Here is a 21,862-nt window from a genome sequence, read left to right as displayed (position 1 = left end):
TGACACACAATGGCCTACACCTAGGGGTAATGTAGAGTGTTTAAACGAAACTACACTAGTTGAAAGTTTTATTTTGGAAAAAAACGTCTAAACTAGGTTTAAATATGAAATTTTAAAATGTATTTTCTATTTATCATTTTTTCATTGGACTTTGGGAATTGAGCAGAAATACAACAACGACATAGTAACACTTTATTCTCCTATTATTACTACGACTTTAATCACTCACATTTTGTTTACTTTGGCCGTCCTGCAAAACAAATGTAGCGGTGCTGTGGGAGTGGCCCTCGGTGTTACCTCTGCTCTGATTGGCTGTCGTCTTCGGGCGTCTCACACACGCTGCGAAGGCCCCTCCCTTCCAGTGGCGCGTGCATTAAAATGCAAGCAGCCCATCTTTTTTAAGGGCACAGCGAATTTGCTTTCATTTAGCTCCAGTGAGATTTCCTAAATAGGCATAGACGGCTATTTTTCTTACTTTTTTTCTTTTTTTTTCGGGGGAGGGGGGGCCTCGGCGAGGACGCCATGCTATCGCACGCCGACCTCCTGGACGCTCGGCTGGGTGAGTTGTCCTCGCCCAACTCGGCGCTTCAACTCTGCTGTAAGTTCTGCGCAAACACACACACACACACGTTCACGGTGTCGGTTTAAACTGTCATTGTGTGTTTAGCCAGGCTAATTCGTTAGGAAAGCAATTATTTTGATTATATTAAGGCGTAATTTGTTTGAACTATAGTGGAATTGAGAGGGGGTGATCAGTATTAAAAGGCCTTGGACGAGGACATTATTTTTTTCCAAGTCAATTTCCACCGATTAATTATATTGAATAATGACATCTGTACATCCATTTTTTAAATGCTTTTGCTTAATTTGAGCTTGTATTTACCTGAATTTATAATTTTGATGGACTGTTTTGGTTAGTCAACGCATAATCTCTACAAATAATGGACAAAGAAAACTGCTAAATATAGTTATTATGATATTTTTAAAGTCAAAATATGTATTATAATAAATTATAAAAAATAAATATATAATAGCTTTTTTTAAATCGATATCATCATCATTTTCTCCCAAATTCCCGTGAATACCATTATCTGATTCTGCAATTAGTGGAGGGGGGGCCAAAAAAAGGATGACTTGTCGTCCATCTTTTCAAATAAAAATCAACGTACGCATTTAGGGATGAAGGACGCGGCCGAGCTGCTGGGCCACCGCGAGGCTTTAAAGTGCAGACTGGGCGCCGGTGGACCGGAACCGGGACATTCAGACGGCGTCGAGGGGAGCACCATGCTCCCCTCCGAGGACATGGCCTCGTCCGTGGTGGGAACCGGCCCGGGAGTCGCTGCAGCCGCCGCTGCAGCCAACGCCAGTGGCAACCCGGCTCAGGTGATCAAGGAGCAGGACAAGCAGAACATCCGAGCTCAGCAGAATCCTCCGAATCAGCAGCAGCAGCAGGCCCAGAAACAGAAGCGGCATCGGACACGCTTCACGCCGGCGCAACTCAACGAGCTGGAGAGGAGCTTCGCCAAGACGCACTACCCGGACATCTTTATGCGGGAGGAGCTCGCCCTCAGGATCGGCCTCACCGAGTCAAGAGTTCAGGTATACCGACCACCGTCTTGTGCGTACAAAATAACAAAAAATAGGCTTGCAATCATTCTTATTTTGCTTCTGAATGCAGACGTCGCGCTCAAATTGACGTCCAATTGCGATGGCCACCAGTCCAAAGAGATAAAAATAGCTGGATTTCAGTAGTTTCAGTTATATGATTTAAAAAAACAACATCATGATTAGATGTCTTTCGCCGTCGATTTGAGCCATTAAAATGGGTCATATTTGTGTTATACGAGTACAAATTCTACAATATTTTATTCCTGACACTATAAATTGAAACAAGACAATATAAAATAGTGAACTTTATGCATTTTTTTGTATTGGAACCAAAGTGTTCGAAAATGTGCTATATAAATTGCACATTGTGACCTTTTTAAGACATAACAAAAATGATAACGCCTTTATATGTAATATTGTGATCAATGCTATTTTTTTGGTCTTCAATAGGACCTAAATGTGAAAATTGGATATTAAGAATGACTCAAAAACGTTGATGAATTTGTTTATAATGTATAAATTGGTATCACTTAAAAAATAAAACGTAGCAGCTGCAATAACAATATATTTATTTTATGTGTGAATAACTAAATATATAAATACACACGTCATATTCTTTGTTTAGAACAATCTAATTCGTGTGCCTGTATCACAATTAATCATTTACCTATCGACTATTTTTAATATCATTTTGTTTAATGGTAAACATAGAAATACTGTTACATAAATATATTTTTTCCAAATCATTTGAAAAGGGCAAAGTAAAGACTTTCTGTCGCGTGTGAAATATGTAACAACCCGATAATAACCATCAGCATCACTATCATAATCATCATTATTGCTCCTCTTATTATTATTATGGCTTTATGGGGAATTCAGCCATTATAATTTGCATAAAATTAAATCGAGTAAAGCAGCCACATTTTTGGTTCTATTTCTATTGCTATATTTTTCTTAAGGGTACAATTTTCTATCTTGAAGTATTAGAAATGGAGATGTTTTTCCTCGCTCGCTTCCTCACGTAAATATTCTCATTTATCATGTGACGAGTCGGGAAATAACATCATCAACATTTGTCACCGGTGCTTTTCCTCAGCATTAACGCGATACAATATTTCGTTTTTTTCTTCTACATCGTTGTGAAATATGGTCATTCATTTACTCTATTTCTGGAATTCTCTTTGGAAAGGTGGCCTATTTATTTTGTACGTGAAAATTAAAGACATTTCTTATTATTGGAAATGTGACGCACTTTGTGTGCACAAACCGTAAAAACAATGACTACTTCCGTTCGGCTTTTTGATTCTTTTACACTTCTTAAACAATTCGCGTTTATTTTTAAAGTGACTTTCTCTACGTTATAGCTCATTAAATGTCGGTAGTAAATTACAACTCAATACAAAATATATTAAAGGGCAAGGAAAAATACACCCTGGTAAAATTACAAGCCATATCTTTAATAAAGAGTATTAAAAATTGACGAAAGTGCTTTGTTGAAACTCAAACAAGGACCACGTCTACGACATATTCAAACAACAATTGCCCAATGTGCAATTCGTTTTTCGGTAATTAATGGTGAGTCTCTATGAATATACACTCAGGAATATGTACTATTTAAGTAAACCACGTAAAATGTTTATTTGTTAGGGCAGCGCCTTTATTCCGTTGAAATGTCTCCTTGGTTTATTAACTTACTTCGAAGCTAACTGTGTAGCTTATGCTAACCATTAAATTAAATAGGAAGATAAAACGACCCACCCGTTTTATTTCAAAACGAATCTTCCCTATCGACCACATACGAATTCTTATTACAAATTAAGCCTCATTAATATGAATGGACCTCATGCTAAGGGAACGTGCCTCGCATTGTGGGAAGGGGAAATGCCATTTATACAACAAAATACTTATCGTTGTGTCCAAGTAAACGAGCCGTTTTTATACACTTCTCTCCTAAATGTGAGTGTACATTAAGCCGGCTCATCATTATCAATTATTTTGTGACATTTTTAGCTGGTGATTTGCCATGAGAAGCTCCTAATTGGCTCGATAAAGGTCTGCACATGTTCCCACGCTGTTAATTTATTATTATTACCCTACTTTTTTGTTCGTTTACACTGTTGTAATACTGAGATGTTATTACTGAATTAGAATGAGATAACCCAGGCGCTTGCAGGTAAACTACTGAAACACTTTGTTAAAAATGCTCCCATCTACGTCAATACGTGGATGTTTTATGATCGTGTATTTGTAATATTGATTTTTTTAGGACATTTTTGATTAAACCAATTATAGAAATGTAAATACTGTTTTGTTTTCTTCATAATTCAGCTCTTGTGATATTGACTATGTAGAGTAAGATCATTTTAATTTAAAAAATGACTTTACATGGTTATTAAGGCCATTATGAACCCGTAACTTGAAAATCCTTTGTGTCCAGGTTTGGTTCCAGAACCGCCGAGCCAAGTGGAAGAAGCGCAAGAAGAGCACCAACGTTTTCCGTGCCCCCGGCACGCTGCTGCCGACCCACCACGGCCTGCAGCAGTTCACCTCGGCGGCGGCGGCAGCAGCGGCGGCGGCCATGGGCGACGGCCTGTGCTCTTTCCACGCCAACGACGGGCGCTGGGGCCCCGCCAACATGTCCCAGTTGCAGCTCCCCCCGGCCTTGGGGGGCCGCCAGTCGTCCATGGCCCAGTCGCTGTCCCACTCCCAGTGCGGCCTACAGCCTCCCCCGCCGCCCGGCTCCATGGGGCTGTCCAACATGTCCGGCAACAACGGCGGGGGCGGCGGCGGGCTCCAGTCCCACCTCTACCAGGCCCCATTCCCCGGCATGGTGCCCTCGGCCAACGTGGGCGGCTCGCCGCAGCTGTGCGGCTCCCCGCCGGACACTGACGTGTGGCGGGGCACGAGCATCGCCTCGCTCCGCCGCAAGGCTCTGGAGCACACGGTGTCCATGAGCTTCACCTAAGGAAGCTCTAGGTGACGTTTTGTCGGGGAAGTCGAACACTTTGGCGCGTTTTCCTACGTCGCCGTTCCATGTTTCCACTCATGAAAACACAATTTGGGTGGTCGGACGTTTGGTCGCCGGTCAAATGGTGACAGCGAGTTTACTGTTGAAACCAGTTCTCAAATTTATATCCATGAGAGAGAGTTTAATATCTAAGTACTGTTGAAAACAGTAGACATTTAGATATTAAACTCTCATGAATATAATTTTGAGAGCTCGTTTTAACAGTAAACTCTGTCACCAAAAGACCGGCGATCAAACGTCCGGTCACACACAATTGTTGGTGAACAAAACAACAACAACAACAAAAATCAGTATTTATTTGTATTTTCCAAAAAGGAATGGTTTTGGCACGGCGCTTTTATGATTTTCATTTGATTTGAATGATCTTCTCGACTGGAAAGTCAACTTTGGACAGGATGGAATTGAAGAGAAGAAGAAGAAGAAGAAGAAGAGGATGAAAGAAAGGGGTGACTGCTTTGCACACACTTGCTGTCTTTTCATTAACAAAGGAATTTGTTGTAAAATGTACATAGGGTGTTTTTGGTTTTTGTTTGTGATACTCGATGTCCCGATGTTAATGATGACTTTTCTTCACTGGCGCGGCCATTTCTTCCGTTGGTCTTATTGATATGTTTTTATTGGTTCCACGTATAAAGGATTCCAATAAAAATGGAACTAAATTAATCACATCCAGCCAGTATTTTATCTCGGCCATTGGTTATGTTAATTTCGGCTGTGCGACTACTCTTTTGCTAAAGCTAATTTCATTGAATGTGTTTTGTCACCCTTGTGGTTAAATTATTTGATGTCTTGTCATTTGCATCTCGTGTGTTTATTAGACTAGAAAAAAAATGACATTAATGGCAAGCATCTTCGGCCAAAGTTCTTCTTTGGCGTTTTCACAATTAAAATACGCTAAACCCACAGAATTCTTGACTGTTTTCCAAACTGTGGATATGACTTCTTTCTTAAGAATGTAATAGAATGATTTTCTCTGAAAACGGACCAAACTGTTTAAAAAAAACCCGTACAACATAGTCCAGAACTATTTCAAAATTCACCATAATGTTATGCTTTAGCGACACAAAATGGCCGACAAAAGACGCCCAAATCCGTTAGTTTCCGCCGAGCACCAGACATCTAGTTTAAACATGTTATTGGCCTTTAGTTGATTGACCTAGTGACTTCTCTCTGATTGGCTCCTTTGATTTGGGCCAATCAGTGAGCAGCAAAACTCACATGGAGGACCCATTTTAATTTACATCGAACTCATTCACATAACGGCACCGAAGAAGAATAGTCACAAATAAATGTACATGTATAGGACAGCTGTTTTCCACAGGAAGACTTTTTCAAAGACACAGAAGCTCTGGGAAGCGTTTGACGGCCTGTCCTCGGATGAGAAGCTCGCTAAAATAGCAACTTTTCTGAAGGCTGTTGACAGATAAGTCAAGCGAGAAGCTAGCTAAAATGGCGGTCACTTCAAATGGGTGCCGACAAGGGAAAAGACAGGTAAGTTGTCAGCACATACTATCTCAAAAAAGTTGAGTGAAACACAAGGCGAATAGTCATGTCAAATGGCAGTGAGCTAAGTTGATAGGCGAAGCGAAACGGCGCGCAACATGTACGTTATCTAGTTGTCATGTCGAAGTCAAATGCTAGTAAAATCCGGTGACAACGTCCACCGAACCGAGTTATATGTACGCCAAAGGTCTTTGTTCTAAATTCGACTCCTCAAAAAGTGTACGCGAGTCTATTTCATGTGTTTTGGTGTCAAATACGGTCTATATTTTATTTTCTTAAAAGTAAAGAAAAAAATTACAAGTAGAAACTAAATGTATTGCTACGTTAGCCCTTTAACTGTGTAGTATATGATTGGAACGCAGTGTCATCTACTGCTCACAAGGAGAACTACAGCACTGGTATATTCAGCCAAATTGCAATGTGTATCATATCCCTTCGCACGTGTGCAACATTGTCCATCGCAGGGTTCCGTAGTCAGTCACAAGTATTTGTTTTTTGTCGGTCTTCGACGGTCGAGCCCACTTCTCCTTTTCATAAGATAACTCCTGCGATAAACACAATATTTCAAAAAGCAAATTATAGTAATTACAGCGTACACGGGACAGGTAAGGTTAAGACCCTGGAAGCTAGCATCATGTTAGCAAAGCTCCCTGGCTAATAATAATAACATGTCCTGATCTTTTTTGTGTATTTATTGTTTTTTTGTTGTTGTCTCCGCAGTGATGTCCTTCTAACAAATGACCTTCGCTAAAACACGTCATGCTTCGGTGGATTTTTGGTGGTCGTGATGCACAAAGCTCCGTGGAGGTGAGCATCACACATGAGGGGCTGTGGATGATTATTTAAAAAAAATAATAATATAATAAAATAATGGTTGGTCCATTACCTAATTGATAAGTTTTTTTTCTTGTTAGCACCTCTATTAATCTCTACTAATACAACCATTTTTCAAGGCCAAACTTATTATTAAACGATAATTTTAATAAAAAGTGCATACAAGATGTATGTAAATATATACAATTATAACTGAGACCTGCTGTCCAATCTAAATGTGTATATTGTGTCTTACATGACCCAAAATGTGATATTTTTTTTTTCCTATTGTATTGTTTTTAAATACCAAAAATACTCACTTAAAAATGATGAGGGGTTGGTTAAAATGCTATTTTTTTTTCAGGCAGGAAGGTTATAACTCATTTAATCCTTCAAAAAAAAGCATTTGAATGATGAAGCTCAAAGTGGCACTTTATGTATTTTTTATTTTTTTTACCCCTCTTCTCTCTTACATCTGCAGAAAAGCGGGGTGTTGCGCATTGGTGAGGAACAGCCCAAAAACTGCTTCACTGAGCTGCAGGTGCTGAAAGGACATTTTGACATTGTTCGATTTCTGGTGCAGATTGATGACTACAGGTAAAAGAGCCCCCCTCCCCAGAATACCCGCCCCCCCTTTTGCCACCCCACTCCATACACTGTTGAATGACAGGAGAAACTCAGCCTGCAGAGAAGTAGCAGAGCATGACAAGAACACCATCAGCAGCAGCATTATCCCTCTTGTCATTGTCATACGCCGGCCGCTGTGACATAGTGTATCAATATATATAGCTTCTCAACTCGCACGTCTAATTCATTTGACTGGGAGGGTTGGCAGTGCATTCATTACATGTTAGCATTTTTATAATCATTCCTTTTACATTTAAAATGGAAACATTTTGACCTAAAAATAAACACCCAAAGAAAAAAATGGATAAAAAAAATGACAATTATTGATGTACAGGGGGAAATAAATCAGGAAATGGAATATACATCTATAATGTTCATTAGAACTTGATCCTAAAACTAAAATTTGACACTCATGATTCACGTACTCGGACCACACAAAATGATACGGCGGGCCGGATTTGGCCCGCGGGCCGCCACTTTGACACCAGTTAGCTTTGATTTTTTTTCCTCCTAAACAATCAATGAAGATTTTTTTATCTTCACCATGTGTTTTTTTTTTTGACTTTTCCAGGTGTGCGTCGGCCGGGGACGACGGCCTGGTTCTCATCTGGAATGTGGAGGTGAGAGGCAGCCATTTTGGCTTCATTTAAAAAAAGAGAAGGGTCTTTACCACATCCAAATGTTTTCAGACGGGCGAGCGGGAGAGGGAGCTCCGCGGTCACGCCCGGCAAATCACGGCCGTGGCCGTCTTCCGTTGCCGCGACCTCCGCCTGGTCACCGCCTCGTCGGATCGCAGCGTCAGCGTATCCTGGCCCGAGCCCCGATGTTTCTCTTCTGTGGGTTCTCTCCCCTATCCTTGACCTTTTTTAACCTCGCCAGCTGTGGGATCCCGATAGCGGTGACCGAGTGCAGACCGTCCTGGACCTTCGCTCGTCCGTCAAGGTAAATGCTTTCTAGAAAAATGCCATTCAATCCTTATTTGGAGTTCTATATAAATATGTTCATTAATATGTGCTGGCCCTTATCAAATAAATTAAACTTAATGCTATTCCCCCTTTTGTTTTTTTAGTGTTTGCTGGTGCTGGAACATTTGAACGCCTGGATTTCCGGCGGCCAAGAACTGTGCGTGTGGAGTAAAGACTTCCGTCTGGAGTGCCTCAAAGAGCAGAGCGGCGACACGGGCGAGCATCTCCACGGCACCCCCTGCGGCCTTTTGAAGTCTGCATTCTATTGTTTTGCTCTTTTTTTCCCTTTGGCCAGGGATCAGCGCCTTGATCGAGCTGCCCAATAACTGCGTGGCCGCGGCGGTGGATAAAAAAATTGGTAAGACACTTATTTATTTGAATTCCCCAAAAATATGATAAGATATGATAAAAATATTTTATTTTTTTAATGTATTTTTTTACTATTCAGTTATCTACAAACTGACATCCGCCCTCTTGGCCATGGAGATTCGCAGCCTCGCTGACCACCAAGATCACGTTCGCGCCCTGATCAACGTCAACGGTCGGCGCCCAAAACGCCGCGCCCGCCGACCACGCCCAGCCGGGCCTAAAATGTACGTCTTTGACAGGCGCCGTTTTCGCCAGCGGCTCCCACGCCGGCGAGCTGATCCTCTGGGATGCGCTGGACTGGGGGGTGCTGGCCTATCAGCATATTCTGTGGGAGGAGCCAGAGACCACCACCACCACCAACTCCCGCATCCAAGTGGGCGTGTCCAGACCTAGCGAGATGTCCGTTCAGCATCTGTCCTCTAACGGAAATGTCGGTCCTCCATATGTTTCTACAAAAAAAAGATTGAATTTTTACTTGGCACAAAAAAGTTTTCTTTTCAATATTTTGTCTTCAGCTGGTGGCCGTGGCGGTGGGCAGTGGCGTGTATGTGTTCAGCGTGGCCACCAGGGCGGCCGTGGCGTACAGAAAGCACGCCCACGACTCGGACGTCCTCCACACGGCGCTACTATCGGACAGGTTGGAAGAATGTGGCGCCCATGTTTGGTGTCCAACCCACTGATGTTTTGTGGCGTTTTTTTTTTCTCGCAGCGAGCTGGTGTCGTGTTCGGAAGATGGCAGCGTCAGGATGTGGGAGATTCAAGAGCTGCCATTGGCCGGAGAACCCGCTTCGCCAGGTTGGCCGTCGCCTAAACATTTTCTATCAAAATATTTCCATTTTGGGGGGCTTTTTTTTTCATTGAAGTGATTGCTCAGCTCAAGAGTACCCGGAGAAACCCCACGCAGGCCCAGTTGTTCATCACTCAATTACTGATGGCATCTATTGGTTTTCAGGGTTCTTGGGGATGTGGACCTTGGGACGCTCCGGCAAGCAGACGTGCGCCCCATCTAAGAAGACGTCGGACCAGCCACCCGTAAGGTCGCTGGAGCTGACGGGCGACCTGATTGGACACTCGGGTGCCGTTCAGGTTTGTCGACCGGACTCCCGTCGTGGCGTCGAAAGTAAGGGTTCCACTCACTCACTGGCTTGGTATTGCGACCTAGATGTTTCTGGCCTTCCCAGAGAAAGGCCTGCTCACCTGTTCTGCAGACCACCAACTAATTTTCTGGAAGAATGGCGAGAAGCAATCGCGTCTGCGGAGCTTGGCGCTTTTTCAGAAATTGGAGGAGAACGGAGGGCTGTGATAGGCCAGTGAGGACTGCTTTTCCCTGATTCGTGCCAAGGTGAAAAAAAGATGCCTTTTTAAAAGTATGCCAGAATTGTTCTTGGGGCGGTGTAATTGTATAGTGTTCTAATAAAGTTCGTCAACAGGATAATAACCCTTTTATAGCTGTACGTTGTTAACCGGAAAGTGCAAAATGTCTCAAGTAAAATAGCGTAATTACGAGACAACGCAGCTTCATGTTGACGTTCACTTTGCCCCATTCAATATGGCGACGTTGACGTTCGCTACAACTACCACAGATTGCTTTGCTGTGCGCAATTTGAAATTTCATTGGAAAGGAAATTATGGCCTACATTTATACTAACTTGAACCAACAGTTTTATAGCAAACCATTTCAAATTAAAAATACAATTAGACGTGCGTAACGGACACGACACATTTCCGGGATAGTCGCCAAACGCTCTCCATTGGTTGCACAAGGACTCACATGACAGGCTAACCCATGTTAAAACGCTTGCGAAAAATAAAACCAAATATAATTGCACATTTACAAAAACACTGTCGTTTATTTTCCAATCATAAAATAGTTCTAAAAATAAACAAAACAAGTTATGACCGGCTTATTGTAACATCGGCGTTGACAAAGACTTCCGGAGTAGCGTTCATCGAGCGCAACGCGGCACATAACAAGACGGAAGACGCTCATTCGTCGTATAGTTTATATTCACACCGAATCTTGAAAAGAAGACACTGTTAAGAAGCATGCTTATCGTTTTTTGTCGCCAGAAAGCGTAAGAACGCGAGCGCCGAGTGGACTTGATGCGCAACATGAGCATCAACGAGCATTCCATGCAAGCTCTTTCCTGGAGGAAGCTTTATCTGAGCCGGGCCAAACTCAAAGCCTCCAGCCGGACTTCAGCTCTGCTCTCCGGATTCGCCATGGTAACTAAATGTCACTTTCAGTCAGTTAGTCAATGCCCTTTTCTTCCTGACGGGTGTAGTAGCATCTCCTTTGTGAAACATAGCAGTGCTTGTCATCTCCATTTTGCTCTCCATCTCCCCGTTTCAGGTTGCCATGGTGGAGGTCCAGCTGGATAACAGCTACCGATACCCACCCGCCCTGCTGATCGCCTTCAGCGCGTGCACCACCATCCTGGTGGCCGTGCACCTTTTCGCCTTGATGGTCAGCACGTGCATCCTCCCCAACATCGAGGCGGTCAGCAACGTGCACAACATCAACTCGGTGAGCGAGTCGCCGCACGAGCGCATGCACCGGCACATCGAGCTGGCCTGGGCCTTCTCCACCGTCATCGGAACGCTCCTCTTCCTGGCCGAGGTGGTCCTCCTCTGCTGGGTCAAGTTCCTACCCATCAAGCCCAGCAAGTCCAGCAACGGCACGGTGTCAGCGGGGGTGGCCGCCGCCATCACCTCCACGTCCATCATGGTTCCTTTCGGCCTGGTTTTCATCGTCTTTGCCGTGCATTTCTACCGCTCGCTGGTCAGCCACAAGACGGACAGGCAGTTTCAGGAGCTGGAGGAGCTCTCTAACCTCACCCGGTTGCAGAATCAGCTTGATAATCGAGGAGAGGCCGTTTTGCATCCGCCCGGAGAGCCTTTCCCATAACCACTGGCGACAGGTGACCTAGAATTGTCTGAAAATCATCCAAAAGTGACCTGGAATTGCCCCAAAACCAACAGAAAGTCACCCCAAATCAGTCAGATTTTGCCTAAGATTTAGGAAACTCTCAAAATAATCCAAAAGTGACCTGGATATGTTTAAAAATCAAGGGCTGATGAACCCAAATCCTCAAAAACTGACCTGGAATCCCCCAAAAACCAATGGAAAGCCGCCTCAAATCATCTGGAGGAGACCTGATATCAGCACAGTGTCTCAAAATAAGCACAAAGTGACCTCAAACCAAGAAGTGACCTGGAATTGCCCCCAAATCATCAAAACATCCCCTCAACTTTCCCCTAAATCTAACAGCACGTGACTTAATGGCCAACTCACCCAAAGATGACATCTATCTCCAGGAGAGTTGTCACATGACCATTTCAAAATCTTTCTTCAAAACATGAAACTTGAAAACAAGTCTTAACTGTGAAGAATTAACTATTTTTCCCCATTTGTCTCTTTCCTGCTGTTCAATGGAAATTCATTTATTTAAACATTTGTGTCAGTATTATTTCAGTTAATCTTACTGGAATGAAGTACTCATTTCATGTCTGTTATTTGTGGATGGAGCTAAAAGTACCCAAAGCTATGTTAATAGTGATGAGCCAACTTAGCATCCTGGAGAACTTTTTGCATATCTGTCAGCTTGTTCTAAGGAAACAAAGAAAGGAAATATCGGTCTTCTGAATTTTTTCTTGTTATTACAACACATAAACCTACTTTTTTTTTTAATGGAGAATTATTTGTTAGCATTAGCATTGTTTTCAATGGACAATACCTGTGGAATTGGACACTTTGGTTCACCCAAATCTTCCAGAATGCCACATTTGGGTTCCCCTCGCACCCAGAAGCCTTCGTACCATTGCGCTTTGTCGCTGTAGTACAATTTCCCGTTTCCGTCTTTGGCGCCGTCCCTCCAGGAACCTTTGTACCGATTCCCGTTGACTTGAGACATATAGCAAAAGTTTTAATTCGAACAATTGTTGTTGTTTTTAAATCTCAGAGACACAATTCTGTAAATGTAGCATTACCGTAACGCCGGATACCAAAACCATGCTCTTTATCCTTGGCCCACTCTCCCTCGTAGACATCTCCATTTTGAAAAAGCATTCTTCCCCAACCGCTTCGCTGATTCTCGCTCCATTGACCCTCGTATACCGAACTACTTTTATAAAAGTATATCCCGTGACCCTATAGAAATAAGACCGCATTTAAGACATATTTTAACCATATGAATTCACAAGTTGACTGAAATGTGTTTTTTTTTTGTTTAAATAGAAGAACAAACATACATGTTTCATCCCATTTTTCCATTCGCCACAATACTTCTTTGCATATGTCATGGTTTCCCATTGAAGAACACTAAAAGTGCCGTATCCATCACGATTTCCAGACTTCCACTCGCCGTTGTAGATATGCCCGGACTTCTTCCACACCTGAGTGCCCCTTCCTTGAATATGAGATCAACTAGTGTTGTTGTTTTCTACATGTATATAAGTACTTTTTTTTTCAGTCATATGTCATACCATGCTTTTTGTTGTCAAGCCACTCGCCCGTGTATTGGTCGCCGTTGATGGAGAAAACCGTTGCGCGTGCCCCACATTTCTTTGACTGACCTTCCAGCTGAGATGAACGTGACGGAGTTCCAAAAGTTGCTTTAAGGAATGGCATACTAGCCAAAAGTGGAAAAGGTCATAATGATATATACATGCTAGGACAGTAGTACATTGTTTTGGCGTTCGTCAAGAAAGATATGTACTAGGACTGCTGTTTTTAGCAGAATCTTCTTACATTACCGTGTCTTTATATCCCAATAATGGGACGTCTCTTGCAGTCAATGGAAGTAAATTAATTCAATAATAATTTCAAAAGTATACCTCAATTGCACTGATCTTTTTCCCTTTGCAAAATCTCTGCAAACTTGTTTGGGTCCACCCACAATTCCTTGTCTCATAGCAACAGGTTATTTACTAAAGCGCAAGTTTAAATTGAGTACTATTCTTATTTTTCATTTTAAAAACAATGAATTGTCTATTTAGAGGGCTATTGTATATCCAATTGTTGTTTTTTTCTTTTAATGACTGCGACATTTGTGTTGATTGCCAAAGTACGCATGCGCCATACGACTGGTGATGTGCGCACGCGTTGAACGACCCAATGAATTCGCGCCTGAGTAGACAGTCATTCGATGTGGAGTTTTTATTTATTCCTTTTTTTGTTTTATCTCCTTCGCTTTGCTGCTCATTCTCTTCACGCAGCGGACCACGAGAGCCATGTCCATAGCCAAGTTCCAGGCGGAGTGGCAAGAAATTGATGAAGAATTTCAACAATTACAGGTGACTTTTTTTCCTCGAGCCGAAGAGAGCGTGCTAATTCGGCCCGGCGGGGGTTCATGAAGTCGGGACGTAGTGTGGTGCTTGACACTGACAGTTCCAACTGGTCCGGGCCGGTTCTTACTATTCCTTGTCGTTGCAAATAACTTTGAAACAAATTCTAATCGAGAAACTGTCTTAAAACGCCATTTTGGGGGCTTGTTTGCTTCACGGACGTCATTAGCAACAACAAAACGCCGGTGCGCTGTTTTCTGTAATTAAGCGAACCTTAGGCTAATATAAGTTCACGGTTTGTCTTACTTACGTGCTATTAGCACATTTTACGGGTATAAATTGTGTTTTATTCAACGCTCTACGTCAAGAAACGCTAGAAAGGATGCTAACAAACAAAACAATGCGGAGTGTTAGCTTGGTCATTAAAACAATGCACTAGGCTAATTGGCACTATTTTAGTATATTGATACAGGTTAGCTAACGATATTTGTGATAAAAGGCCCACGGTAATGATTTTCACATGATATAGAAAAGCATTAATTATCTCTAGGGGTAGTATATTAATATGTATTCATTGAATGACTTCGTTATAGTTAATTTTGGGGTATTTTGGGTCATTTTCTGTTGATTTTCAAACAGTGTTGATTTGGTGGGGATTTCTGGGTCATTTCCTGTTGATGTTCTCGCATTTATAGTTCATTTTGGGTTACTGAACGGGATGTGACCTCTGAATGACCTCACATGAATAGGAGGTCACCTATGAGGGTCATAAGAGGCTTTTTGAGGGATATAAACTAATATGGAAAGCGCCATCTTGGCTTCCCTCCAAAGGAATTGGACATTCATCGCTGTCAATGGCACCTTTGAATCCAGATGTGAAGATAGTTTTTTTTCTCTATATAATTCCAGGAACTCCACAAGCGTTATCGTCAGAAATTGGAGGAGTTAACCGATCTTCAGACCACCTGCAGCGGAGCCATCGTCAAACAACGAAAATGCCTGAAGGATATTCAGTCCGGATTGAGCAAGTAAGAAAAGCGCCAGACCGATCCGGTCCGTTTGAAAACCCGTCGAAATTTTCAACCCGCTTTTTTGGTGTCAGGTGCGCGCGGGAATGCGACGGAAAACAGATACCACCGGCGGTTAAAAATCTAATCAAAGAGAAAGAGGACGTTTTCTTTGATATGGAAGCTTATTTACCAAAGAAAAACGGGTCAGTGCCTCTGCCGAGGACAAAAAAAAGGAGTTGGACCTCTAATGGGTACTTAAATGTCATCATTCATCTTTTTTTGTTTGTGTTTTGCTTAGGTTATACTTGAACTTAGTCCTGGGCAACGTGAACGTGACGCTCCTCAGCAACCAGGCCAAGTACGAGCTGTCTCTAAGTCGTTAGATTTTAAAAAATATATATACACGTACATATCAAAGATTGACCATATATTTTCCCCATTTGACGCAGGTTCGCCTACAAGGACGAGTATGAGAAGTTCAAGCTTTACATGACCATCATCCTCATGTTCGGGGCCATCACGTGCCTCTTTTTCCTCAATTATCGGTGAGTATTTTATTGATTTTTTTTATTTTGAAGGCGCCGTCTTTCAGGTGGTGGTCAAAAACGGTACTGCAACTTAAGAGTTCAGTAGTCCCCTCCATTTCGGGTTGCCAGATAAGTGCAAGATTCACGTTCCCAGCCACTTATCCTCACAAAGGTCGTGGAAATGAAAAACAAAAGTTGTTTATACTCCCAGAAATTAAAAGGGGGTTAAAAACTTGATGATTCTTCCTGTCTCAAAATGTTTCATTGACATTACAATACTATTTTCATTTTGTTCCTCTTTGAATGACAGCGTGACAGATGAAATTTTCAACTTTTTGCTGGTGTGGTACTATTGCACGTTGACGATACGGGAAAGCATCCTCATGACCAACGGATCCAGGTGAGTGCTGAGCCTTCCCGCTTCTTCCTGGTGGCGACGACGTCCGCTTTTTGTCTCATGTTTCAGGATTAAAGGCTGGTGGGTGTCTCACCATTACGTGTCCACCTTTCTGTCTGGCGTCATGCTAACTTGGTGAGTACGCCGTAACCATTCTTCAGCCGGTCCAAACGTCACTTCAAATGGGATACATTTGCTTTCAGGCCAGAGGGGCCCATTTATCAGCACTTCCGAAGTCAGTTCCTGGCCTTCTCCATCTACCAAAGTGAGACAAGCTTTTTTTCCCACGCTAACGGCTAACTGCTAACCTTGCCTCTGACGCTGTCATCCTCCGCCAGGTTTTGTGCAGTTCCTCCAGTACTACTATCAGAGTGGCTGCTTATACCGGCTGCGCGCTTTGGGTGAGAGGAACCAACTGGACCTCACAGTGGGTGAGTGCTGACAATGGCGGGCGGCGAGGCGAGCGGAAAGCGTCCGTCCGGCGTTTTGCAAAGCGGCCCGTTCCTCTCCGCAGAGGGTTTCCAGTCGTGGATGTGGCGAGGCCTCACCTTCCTTTTGCCATTCCTCTTTTTTGGCCACGTGAGTCACGTAGCGTCCGTCCGGCGTGGCGTCCAAAGGTCTCACCAAGGTCTTTATTCTCTTTCAGTTTTGGCAACTGTATAATTCGGTGACCCTGTTCCGATTGGCGGGGCGCCAAGACTGCAAGGAGTGGCAAGTGAGTTCTTTTAAAAAAATGTTTGCTCATTTCTCAATAGCACTATGTGGAAAATGCTTTATACAAAAAATGGAAATGTAATCCAAAATGGCTGACTTACTGTTTAGTTTAGCCCAAATTTCACGGCAGTAAAACCGCTATAAGTCCTGTTTTTTTTTATGTTTTTAATTTTTAATTTTTTTGTCTTTCAGGTGTTTATGCTGGCTCTTACATTCCTGGTCCTGTTTTTGGGTAATTTCCTGACCACGTTAAAAGTGGTCCACCAAAAGGTGCACAACAAGCAGGACACTGTGAAAAAAAACAACTGAGACGCGCTCACATTTATCGGATACTTTTCGGGAAGTCGCCCCCTCGGATGGATTGACGGTGCAGACGTTTTCCTGGAGATAAAGCCCCTCCCCCTTTCTCTCAGGTTTTTCGAACCGTTTCCGCCACGGTTCAAGTCCCGGTCGACGTCCGCTTTGCTGCTCCATCCTGTACATACAAAAAAAAAAACACAAAAAAACGATAGACTATTTGTTGAGCACTAATCGAAACTTATGCAAGTACGCGCCAGAAGGTTCCACTTTAGCCTTTGGAACGCCGGAATTTTGTCGTTTCTCGGACGCTATTTGGCGGCCAAACCACTAAGTTACGCTTCCGTCCGGTTTTGCCTCGTAGCAGAGCACAAAAAAATGAATAGAATGACGGTTCGTATCTGAAATAAGTAGGTAGGAGGGTTTAAATGTTGTTTTTGTTGTTGTTTTTTTAACTTATTGGCTGTCTTTGACGGTCAGAGACGTCGCCAGTGTAAAAGGTTCTTGGACTCCACCCTCTTTCACGTTGTGGGCACATGTCGCATCACGTTTCATGTATTTGTCTTTTAATTTTGACAATGTTGCACCATTTGGAATCACAAGATGGCGTCAGTAGTGTAAATGGGAACAAGGGAGGGATGGGAAATCTTAATTATGAGCAAAAACAAAGAAAAATGAATGAATTTCTCGTCCTGACTTGTCTTTTTCTTGTCTTTTAGATGAGCTTGTAGTTGATGTGTGCCTTCATATGTGCGCTTGCAGACAGTAGAGGGCGCTGTTGTCAAAGGGAAGTATTATATTTACTATAAAAAAGTGCTTTTCATTTATGAAATTAGCAAAATAATTTATTTACAAAGCAAAAATGTAACATCTTCCCTCGCTAGCCACGGCAACAACATACATTTTGTTCGCTCCGCCATTTTTTTCCTCTTGAGTGGAGAAACTTTCCAAACTGTGTCTCCGTCCATCATTTTGTGACTTTGCCAGTTTAATTCTTCTTTAGATAACTTTTTTTGGTCATAGAATTGCACATTTCCTCTTCCTTTTGTAGTCCTTTTGCTTGCGGCGGTAGGCTAAAGCTAGCTTGGCGGCCTCCACAAAGACGTCCTCTACATTCTCCTGGTATTTGGCTGAGCACTCCAGGTAGACTTGGGCATCCATTCCTCGCTGGGCGGCCTGTCCCTGCGTCCAGTCAACGAAAACCACCAACGTTAACATCCAGGGGTAAGTGTCTTTATTCTTATTGTCAAAATTGGAATGTAAATGTAGAAACAGTCCAATCATGTGTTTAATTGATTCATAGATATTTTTTTTTACATTTTACTACTTTTTGATAATTTGTAATCCCTTTTTAAAATTTTTTTTACTGTCTCCTAAATTAGTGAAACAACTCGTTAATCGACAAGAACCAAATATGTAAAAAAATATATAAAACTGATATTTTTGTATTTGATGGTGAATATATGACCCCGCTAATGTTAGCGCCATTTGCGCTAATTGTGACCCCTCACCTGAATATACGTAATGGGAGCCTGGTTGACGGCCTTTAACCTCCTGGTGCACTCTTTGTCCTTCCTCAGGTCGGTCTTGCAGCCAATCAGAACCACCGGGACATCCCGACAGAAATGCTTGACCTCCGGGTGCCACTGGGATCCAAAAAAAGACCGTCACACCAACAGGCATGTTTATTTATTTATTTAACTAACTAACTGATGCTATTTATACCACATTTTTGGGGATTTTCCCTCTTTTTTTAAAAAAACAAAAACGATATTTCCATTTTCGGAGCACGTAACCTTTTTCTATATTGTCACACACCCATAGTGATCATATGAATGTCCAGTTTTTGCGTCTTTTGATGTTGCCGCCCACTTTTTAGTCAGGCCACTCTTATCTCAAGGCATGACTCTTGACTGAAATAGCAGTCGTGACTTGACGTAAAAAAAATGTGATATTTCCACACCGCACTAAACAAGCAATCCCCAAGACAAGGACGCCGTTTATTAATCTGGTTTCGGGCTCAAAGTCCAGCGCTGGGGCTAACGTCCTCCGGGTTAATGATAACTCCGGAGAATGCGCGGAACGCTAAACGTGAAATTCCCGTTTTGCGCTCTTTTACCTTAACGCTCACGTTGTCAAAACTGGTGGGATTGGTCACGTCGAAGCATATCAGAATGAGATGGGCCTCTTGGTACGAGAGCGGTCGCAGCCTGTCGTAGTCTTCTTGGCCTAAAAGCGCACACACGCACACGGGGGGTGCATGACGTTAGAAAACCACATCCTGTCTTGCACTTCCTGTCTCTTATGATGTAAGACTCCTCGCCAACATTTACAAATGATTTAGACATCTTGGAGGTTTCAATAGGTCAAATATGGTCATTAAAATCACATTTTTAGTTCGATAAAAGGAAATATTGAATTTCTGATACGCGTAGGAGTACATTTTAAAATATTTCATCGTCCTTATGCAAAGCAAAATGGAAAAATCCAAAAAAGATGGCCGTTTATTGTGAAAATCTCCAAATTCAAAAGTCAACCATTGTGTTGTGGACACAAATTAACATTAGAAGTATAGAATGTTAAAATAACTTTTTAAAACTAACGGCGATGGGCGTCCGATCCATTCCGACGGGTCGCCCCGACCTATCGGACGCCCGTCGCCCGACCGTGTTGATTGGTCTCACCCGCCGTGTCGTATACGTTGAGCTTGACTTGTTTCCCTCTCAGGACCACCGAGGTGCTGTATTTCTCAAACACAGTGGGGGCGTATTTCTGTCCAAAGGACAACCACACAAAAACGTCAATCGGGGTCGAGTGGCCCGTCGTCTGACCCGTCGTTTGACCCGCTCACCTCTGGAAAGTAATCCTTAGCGTGCACCATCAGAAGGGAGGTCTTCCCACAGCCTCCGTCCCCCACCACCACGATCTTGAGTTCCGTCGCGTCATTGGCAGGAACGCCGTGTTTATTTTGCGTCATTCCGCCAGGGAACAAACTTTTTTAGTGAAGCCCGCCGCTCACGGCACGGAAGCGTTGCCGAATCGACGGATGGGGAGGTTGCCCGTGCATTTACATACGAGGCTCATCTTTTTCTTCTCTGGCCGCTTCCCCTTCCTGTCTACCCGGCGACAGATGAGCTGTCATTTTTTTCTCGGCGTACCACTCGCTCACGGGGGGCCGCCGCCTACTTCCTTTATTGTGGCGTGGGTGTGAACGCCATGTCAAGTCCTGCCTCTCGCGGTTTATCTCACCGTGAATTGAGATTCCATAACATGGAACGTCATCTTTTGTTATAACATATTTCAGATTCTTTGCCATTTAACTCTTAGGCTGCCGTTGATGACAATACAGACAAAAATCAAACATTTATATATAATATTGATACATTTCAGCACTCATGTTCTACTCAGTATGCTAACCTATTTTTTTCGGTATATATGTTGGGAATCGTTATAGTGATAATATATTTTTAGGTTTTGATCATTGTTGTGTACTTCAAAATGTGAAATACTCATAATGGGTGAGTAAAAATATCATGTGATGACCTTAAAACTTTTACTGAGCATCATTGGTGGGACCCAGAGTGCACTGGGGGTTAAGTATCAGATAAACACGCTTTCTTTTACTATGCGCTCTCAAAGATAAGATAGGAAAACCAATATAGTACCGTTCACTTCTGGAAATTGGGATCCTACAACTACACATTTTAAAAATTTGAGTGTGCTGTCCCTTTAAGAAATTCTACCCATCTTTTTGACCATTTCTTCTCAAGGCCTCAACATTGATGCGTAGCTAATGCAATTAAAGTGACTTGCAAGGTTTATAATGAACATTTTTTTAATTAAACAAATATATTTTAACAAGAAATAAATTGACCAGATACATAAAACTAAAGGTCCAACTACTTCCTTTATTCAATATCTCAAGTTACATTATAATACTGTAATACACAATGACATTGATGCATGCAAGTATGAAAGCTGTTAAAAATAGATTACCAATCTGCATTAGATTCTTCAAAACGACGACAGTAAAGCAGATTGATTAAAAAAATCCAAGTAATGTTCAAAAATTCAAAGGGCCAAGCAGATTATTTAAATAAAGCCATCAGTGGAAAAGGGGGGAGTAGTTTGACTGCCGCCTAGAGCAAATGTTCCGTCGACATACAAGTATCCATTCCGTCAAAATGGCGAACAAAGAAAGGCTTTAAACTGGCCACGACAGTCCAAGACAAGACACGGGGGAAGGGCTACAGTCGAAGTGGAACATTCCACAACGTTCTAAAGGCTTCCCCTTTCTTTCTGTTTTTTTTCTCTCTTTCCTCTCAGGCCCACGCGGACACTAAAGTGGCTTAACGACACGTTCGAGAGCGTTGGTTCATCTCGCGTGTCCATGGCAGGAGAGAAAGACTGACGATGGGGGAGGATGCTTCCAAGCCCCGTGACGTAGAAGAATGCCCAAAATAAACATGGCAAGCCGGAGAAACAGGTCTTTTTTAAAACGTGCTCTTCAACTCCAAACCAAATAGTTTAAGAAACGAATACGTTACGTCCAGTCCATGAAGAGGAAATAATCATATTTAATCCGAGTTTAATGGCGTTTGACTTCGAGTGAAGCTATTACTATCCGTCAACAGCTTCCCATGACCTTATATGGAAAAGTGAGGGTTGCTGAGGCCCGCGAGTTGCCATGACAACCCCGCCACGGTTCCGATTACCGC

General features: G+C 42.7%; 6 protein-coding genes across 7 annotated transcripts; 4 read left to right on the top strand and 2 right to left on the bottom strand.

Moving 5' to 3' along the window:
- Positions 1-314: 314 nt before the first annotated feature.
- Positions 315-5,070, top strand: LOC144210925 (homeobox protein orthopedia-like). Its single transcript, XM_077737889.1, has 3 exons — positions 315-598; positions 1,178-1,599; positions 4,046-5,070. Exons 1-3 carry the CDS (start codon positions 523-525, stop codon positions 4,571-4,573), a joined length of 1,026 nt encoding a protein of 341 aa, XP_077594015.1. The 5' UTR covers positions 315-522; the 3' UTR covers positions 4,574-5,070.
- Positions 5,071-6,578: 1,508 nt separating this feature from the next.
- On the top strand, positions 6,579-10,351 carry wdr41 (WD repeat domain 41). The gene is made up of 14 exons (XM_077736950.1): positions 6,579-6,744; positions 6,860-6,946; positions 7,434-7,549; positions 8,151-8,199; positions 8,269-8,382; positions 8,459-8,521; positions 8,649-8,760; positions 8,840-8,902; positions 8,993-9,085; positions 9,153-9,343; positions 9,429-9,550; positions 9,623-9,708; positions 9,866-9,999; positions 10,076-10,351. Exons 2-14 carry the CDS (start codon positions 6,899-6,901, stop codon positions 10,214-10,216), a joined length of 1,332 nt encoding a protein of 443 aa, XP_077593076.1. The 5' UTR covers positions 6,579-6,744; positions 6,860-6,898; the 3' UTR covers positions 10,217-10,351.
- Positions 10,113-12,550, top strand: orai1b (ORAI calcium release-activated calcium modulator 1b). Of its 2 annotated transcripts, XM_077736947.1 has the most exons (3): positions 10,113-10,255; positions 10,984-11,139; positions 11,267-12,550. In XM_077736947.1, the coding sequence occupies exons 2-3, from the start codon at positions 11,017-11,019 to the stop codon at positions 11,819-11,821; spliced, it is 678 nt and encodes a 225-aa protein (XP_077593073.1). In that variant the 5' UTR covers positions 10,113-10,255; positions 10,984-11,016; the 3' UTR covers positions 11,822-12,550. The 2 variants fall into 2 exon arrangements, with proteins under 2 accessions (XP_077593073.1, XP_077593072.1); XM_077736946.1 differs by lacking the exon at positions 10,113-10,255 and having other exon boundaries at positions 10,678-11,139.
- Positions 12,338-13,986, bottom strand: morn3 (MORN repeat containing 3). Its single transcript, XM_077736945.1, is given in 6 exon segments — positions 12,338-12,523; positions 12,651-12,851; positions 12,854-13,063; positions 13,165-13,322; positions 13,399-13,544; positions 13,750-13,986. Coding segments are annotated over 6 exon segments (852 nt in total). The 5' UTR covers positions 13,827-13,986; the 3' UTR covers positions 12,338-12,463.
- Positions 13,972-17,840, top strand: tmem120b (transmembrane protein 120B). Its single transcript, XM_077736944.1, has 12 exons — positions 13,972-14,208; positions 15,109-15,227; positions 15,302-15,412; positions 15,508-15,567; positions 15,659-15,754; positions 16,047-16,136; positions 16,203-16,268; positions 16,337-16,398; positions 16,472-16,564; positions 16,648-16,712; positions 16,780-16,848; positions 17,040-17,840. Exons 1-12 carry the CDS (start codon positions 14,146-14,148, stop codon positions 17,154-17,156), a joined length of 1,011 nt encoding a protein of 336 aa, XP_077593070.1. The 5' UTR covers positions 13,972-14,145; the 3' UTR covers positions 17,157-17,840.
- A 257-nt stretch (positions 17,841-18,097) lies between these two features.
- On the bottom strand, positions 18,098-20,363 carry rhof (ras homolog family member F). Its single transcript, XM_077736949.1, has 5 exons — positions 19,996-20,363; positions 19,829-19,916; positions 19,264-19,373; positions 18,656-18,790; positions 18,098-18,326 (listed from the first exon to the last, which is right to left on the bottom strand). Exons 1-5 carry the CDS (start codon positions 20,119-20,121, stop codon positions 18,162-18,164), a joined length of 624 nt encoding a protein of 207 aa, XP_077593075.1. The 5' UTR covers positions 20,122-20,363; the 3' UTR covers positions 18,098-18,161.
- Between the last annotated feature and the right edge of the window lie 1,499 nt (positions 20,364-21,862).

Source organism: Stigmatopora nigra, chromosome 17 (assembly GCF_051989575.1).
Source record: "Stigmatopora nigra isolate UIUO_SnigA chromosome 17, RoL_Snig_1.1, whole genome shotgun sequence".
NCBI classification, from domain to species: Eukaryota; Metazoa; Chordata; class Actinopteri; order Syngnathiformes; family Syngnathidae; genus Stigmatopora; species Stigmatopora nigra.
The sequence above is the reverse complement of the archived record's forward strand: the minus strand, read 5'-3'. Positions and strand labels throughout refer to the sequence as shown.

What these genes read in the sequence shown, in the direction of transcription:
- rhof (XM_077736949.1), bottom strand. Translation starts at nt 20,121, where the DNA reads ATGACGCAAAATAAACACGGCGTTCCTGCCAATGACGCGACGGAACTC. An exon ending in CTAAGGATTACTTTCCAGAG is followed by an intron (nt 19,917 to 19,995) that starts GTGAGCGGGTCA and finishes TCCTTTGGACAG; the next exon opens with AAATACGCCCCCACTGTGTT. An exon ending in CTCCCATTACGTATATTCAG is followed by an intron (nt 18,327 to 18,655) that starts GTGAGGGGTCAC and finishes GACTGGACGCAG; the next exon opens with GGACAGGCCGCCCAGCGAGG.
- orai1b (XM_077736947.1), top strand. Translation starts at nt 11,017, where the DNA reads ATGCGCAACATGAGCATCAACGAGCATTCCATGCAAGCTCTTTCCTGG. An exon ending in TGCTCTCCGGATTCGCCATG is followed by an intron (nt 11,140 to 11,266) that starts GTAACTAAATGT and finishes TCCCCGTTTCAG; the next exon opens with GTTGCCATGGTGGAGGTCCA.
- tmem120b (XM_077736944.1), top strand. Translation starts at nt 14,146, where the DNA reads ATGTCCATAGCCAAGTTCCAGGCGGAGTGGCAAGAAATTGATGAAGAA. An exon ending in TATTTACCAAAGAAAAACGG is followed by an intron (nt 15,413 to 15,507) that starts GTCAGTGCCTCT and finishes TGTTTTGCTTAG; the next exon opens with GTTATACTTGAACTTAGTCC. An exon ending in CATTCCTCTTTTTTGGCCAC is followed by an intron (nt 16,713 to 16,779) that starts GTGAGTCACGTA and finishes ATTCTCTTTCAG; the next exon opens with TTTTGGCAACTGTATAATTC.
- LOC144210925 (XM_077737889.1), top strand. Translation starts at nt 523, where the DNA reads ATGCTATCGCACGCCGACCTCCTGGACGCTCGGCTGGGTGAGTTGTCC. An exon ending in CTCGGCGCTTCAACTCTGCT is followed by an intron (nt 599 to 1,177) that starts GTAAGTTCTGCG and finishes GTACGCATTTAG; the next exon opens with GGATGAAGGACGCGGCCGAG. An exon ending in TCACCGAGTCAAGAGTTCAG is followed by an intron (nt 1,600 to 4,045) that starts GTATACCGACCA and finishes CTTTGTGTCCAG; the next exon opens with GTTTGGTTCCAGAACCGCCG.
- wdr41 (XM_077736950.1), top strand. Translation starts at nt 6,899, where the DNA reads ATGCTTCGGTGGATTTTTGGTGGTCGTGATGCACAAAGCTCCGTGGAG. An exon ending in ACCTTCGCTCGTCCGTCAAG is followed by an intron (nt 8,522 to 8,648) that starts GTAAATGCTTTC and finishes TTGTTTTTTTAG; the next exon opens with TGTTTGCTGGTGCTGGAACA. An exon ending in GGCGGTGGATAAAAAAATTG is followed by an intron (nt 8,903 to 8,992) that starts GTAAGACACTTA and finishes TTTACTATTCAG; the next exon opens with TTATCTACAAACTGACATCC.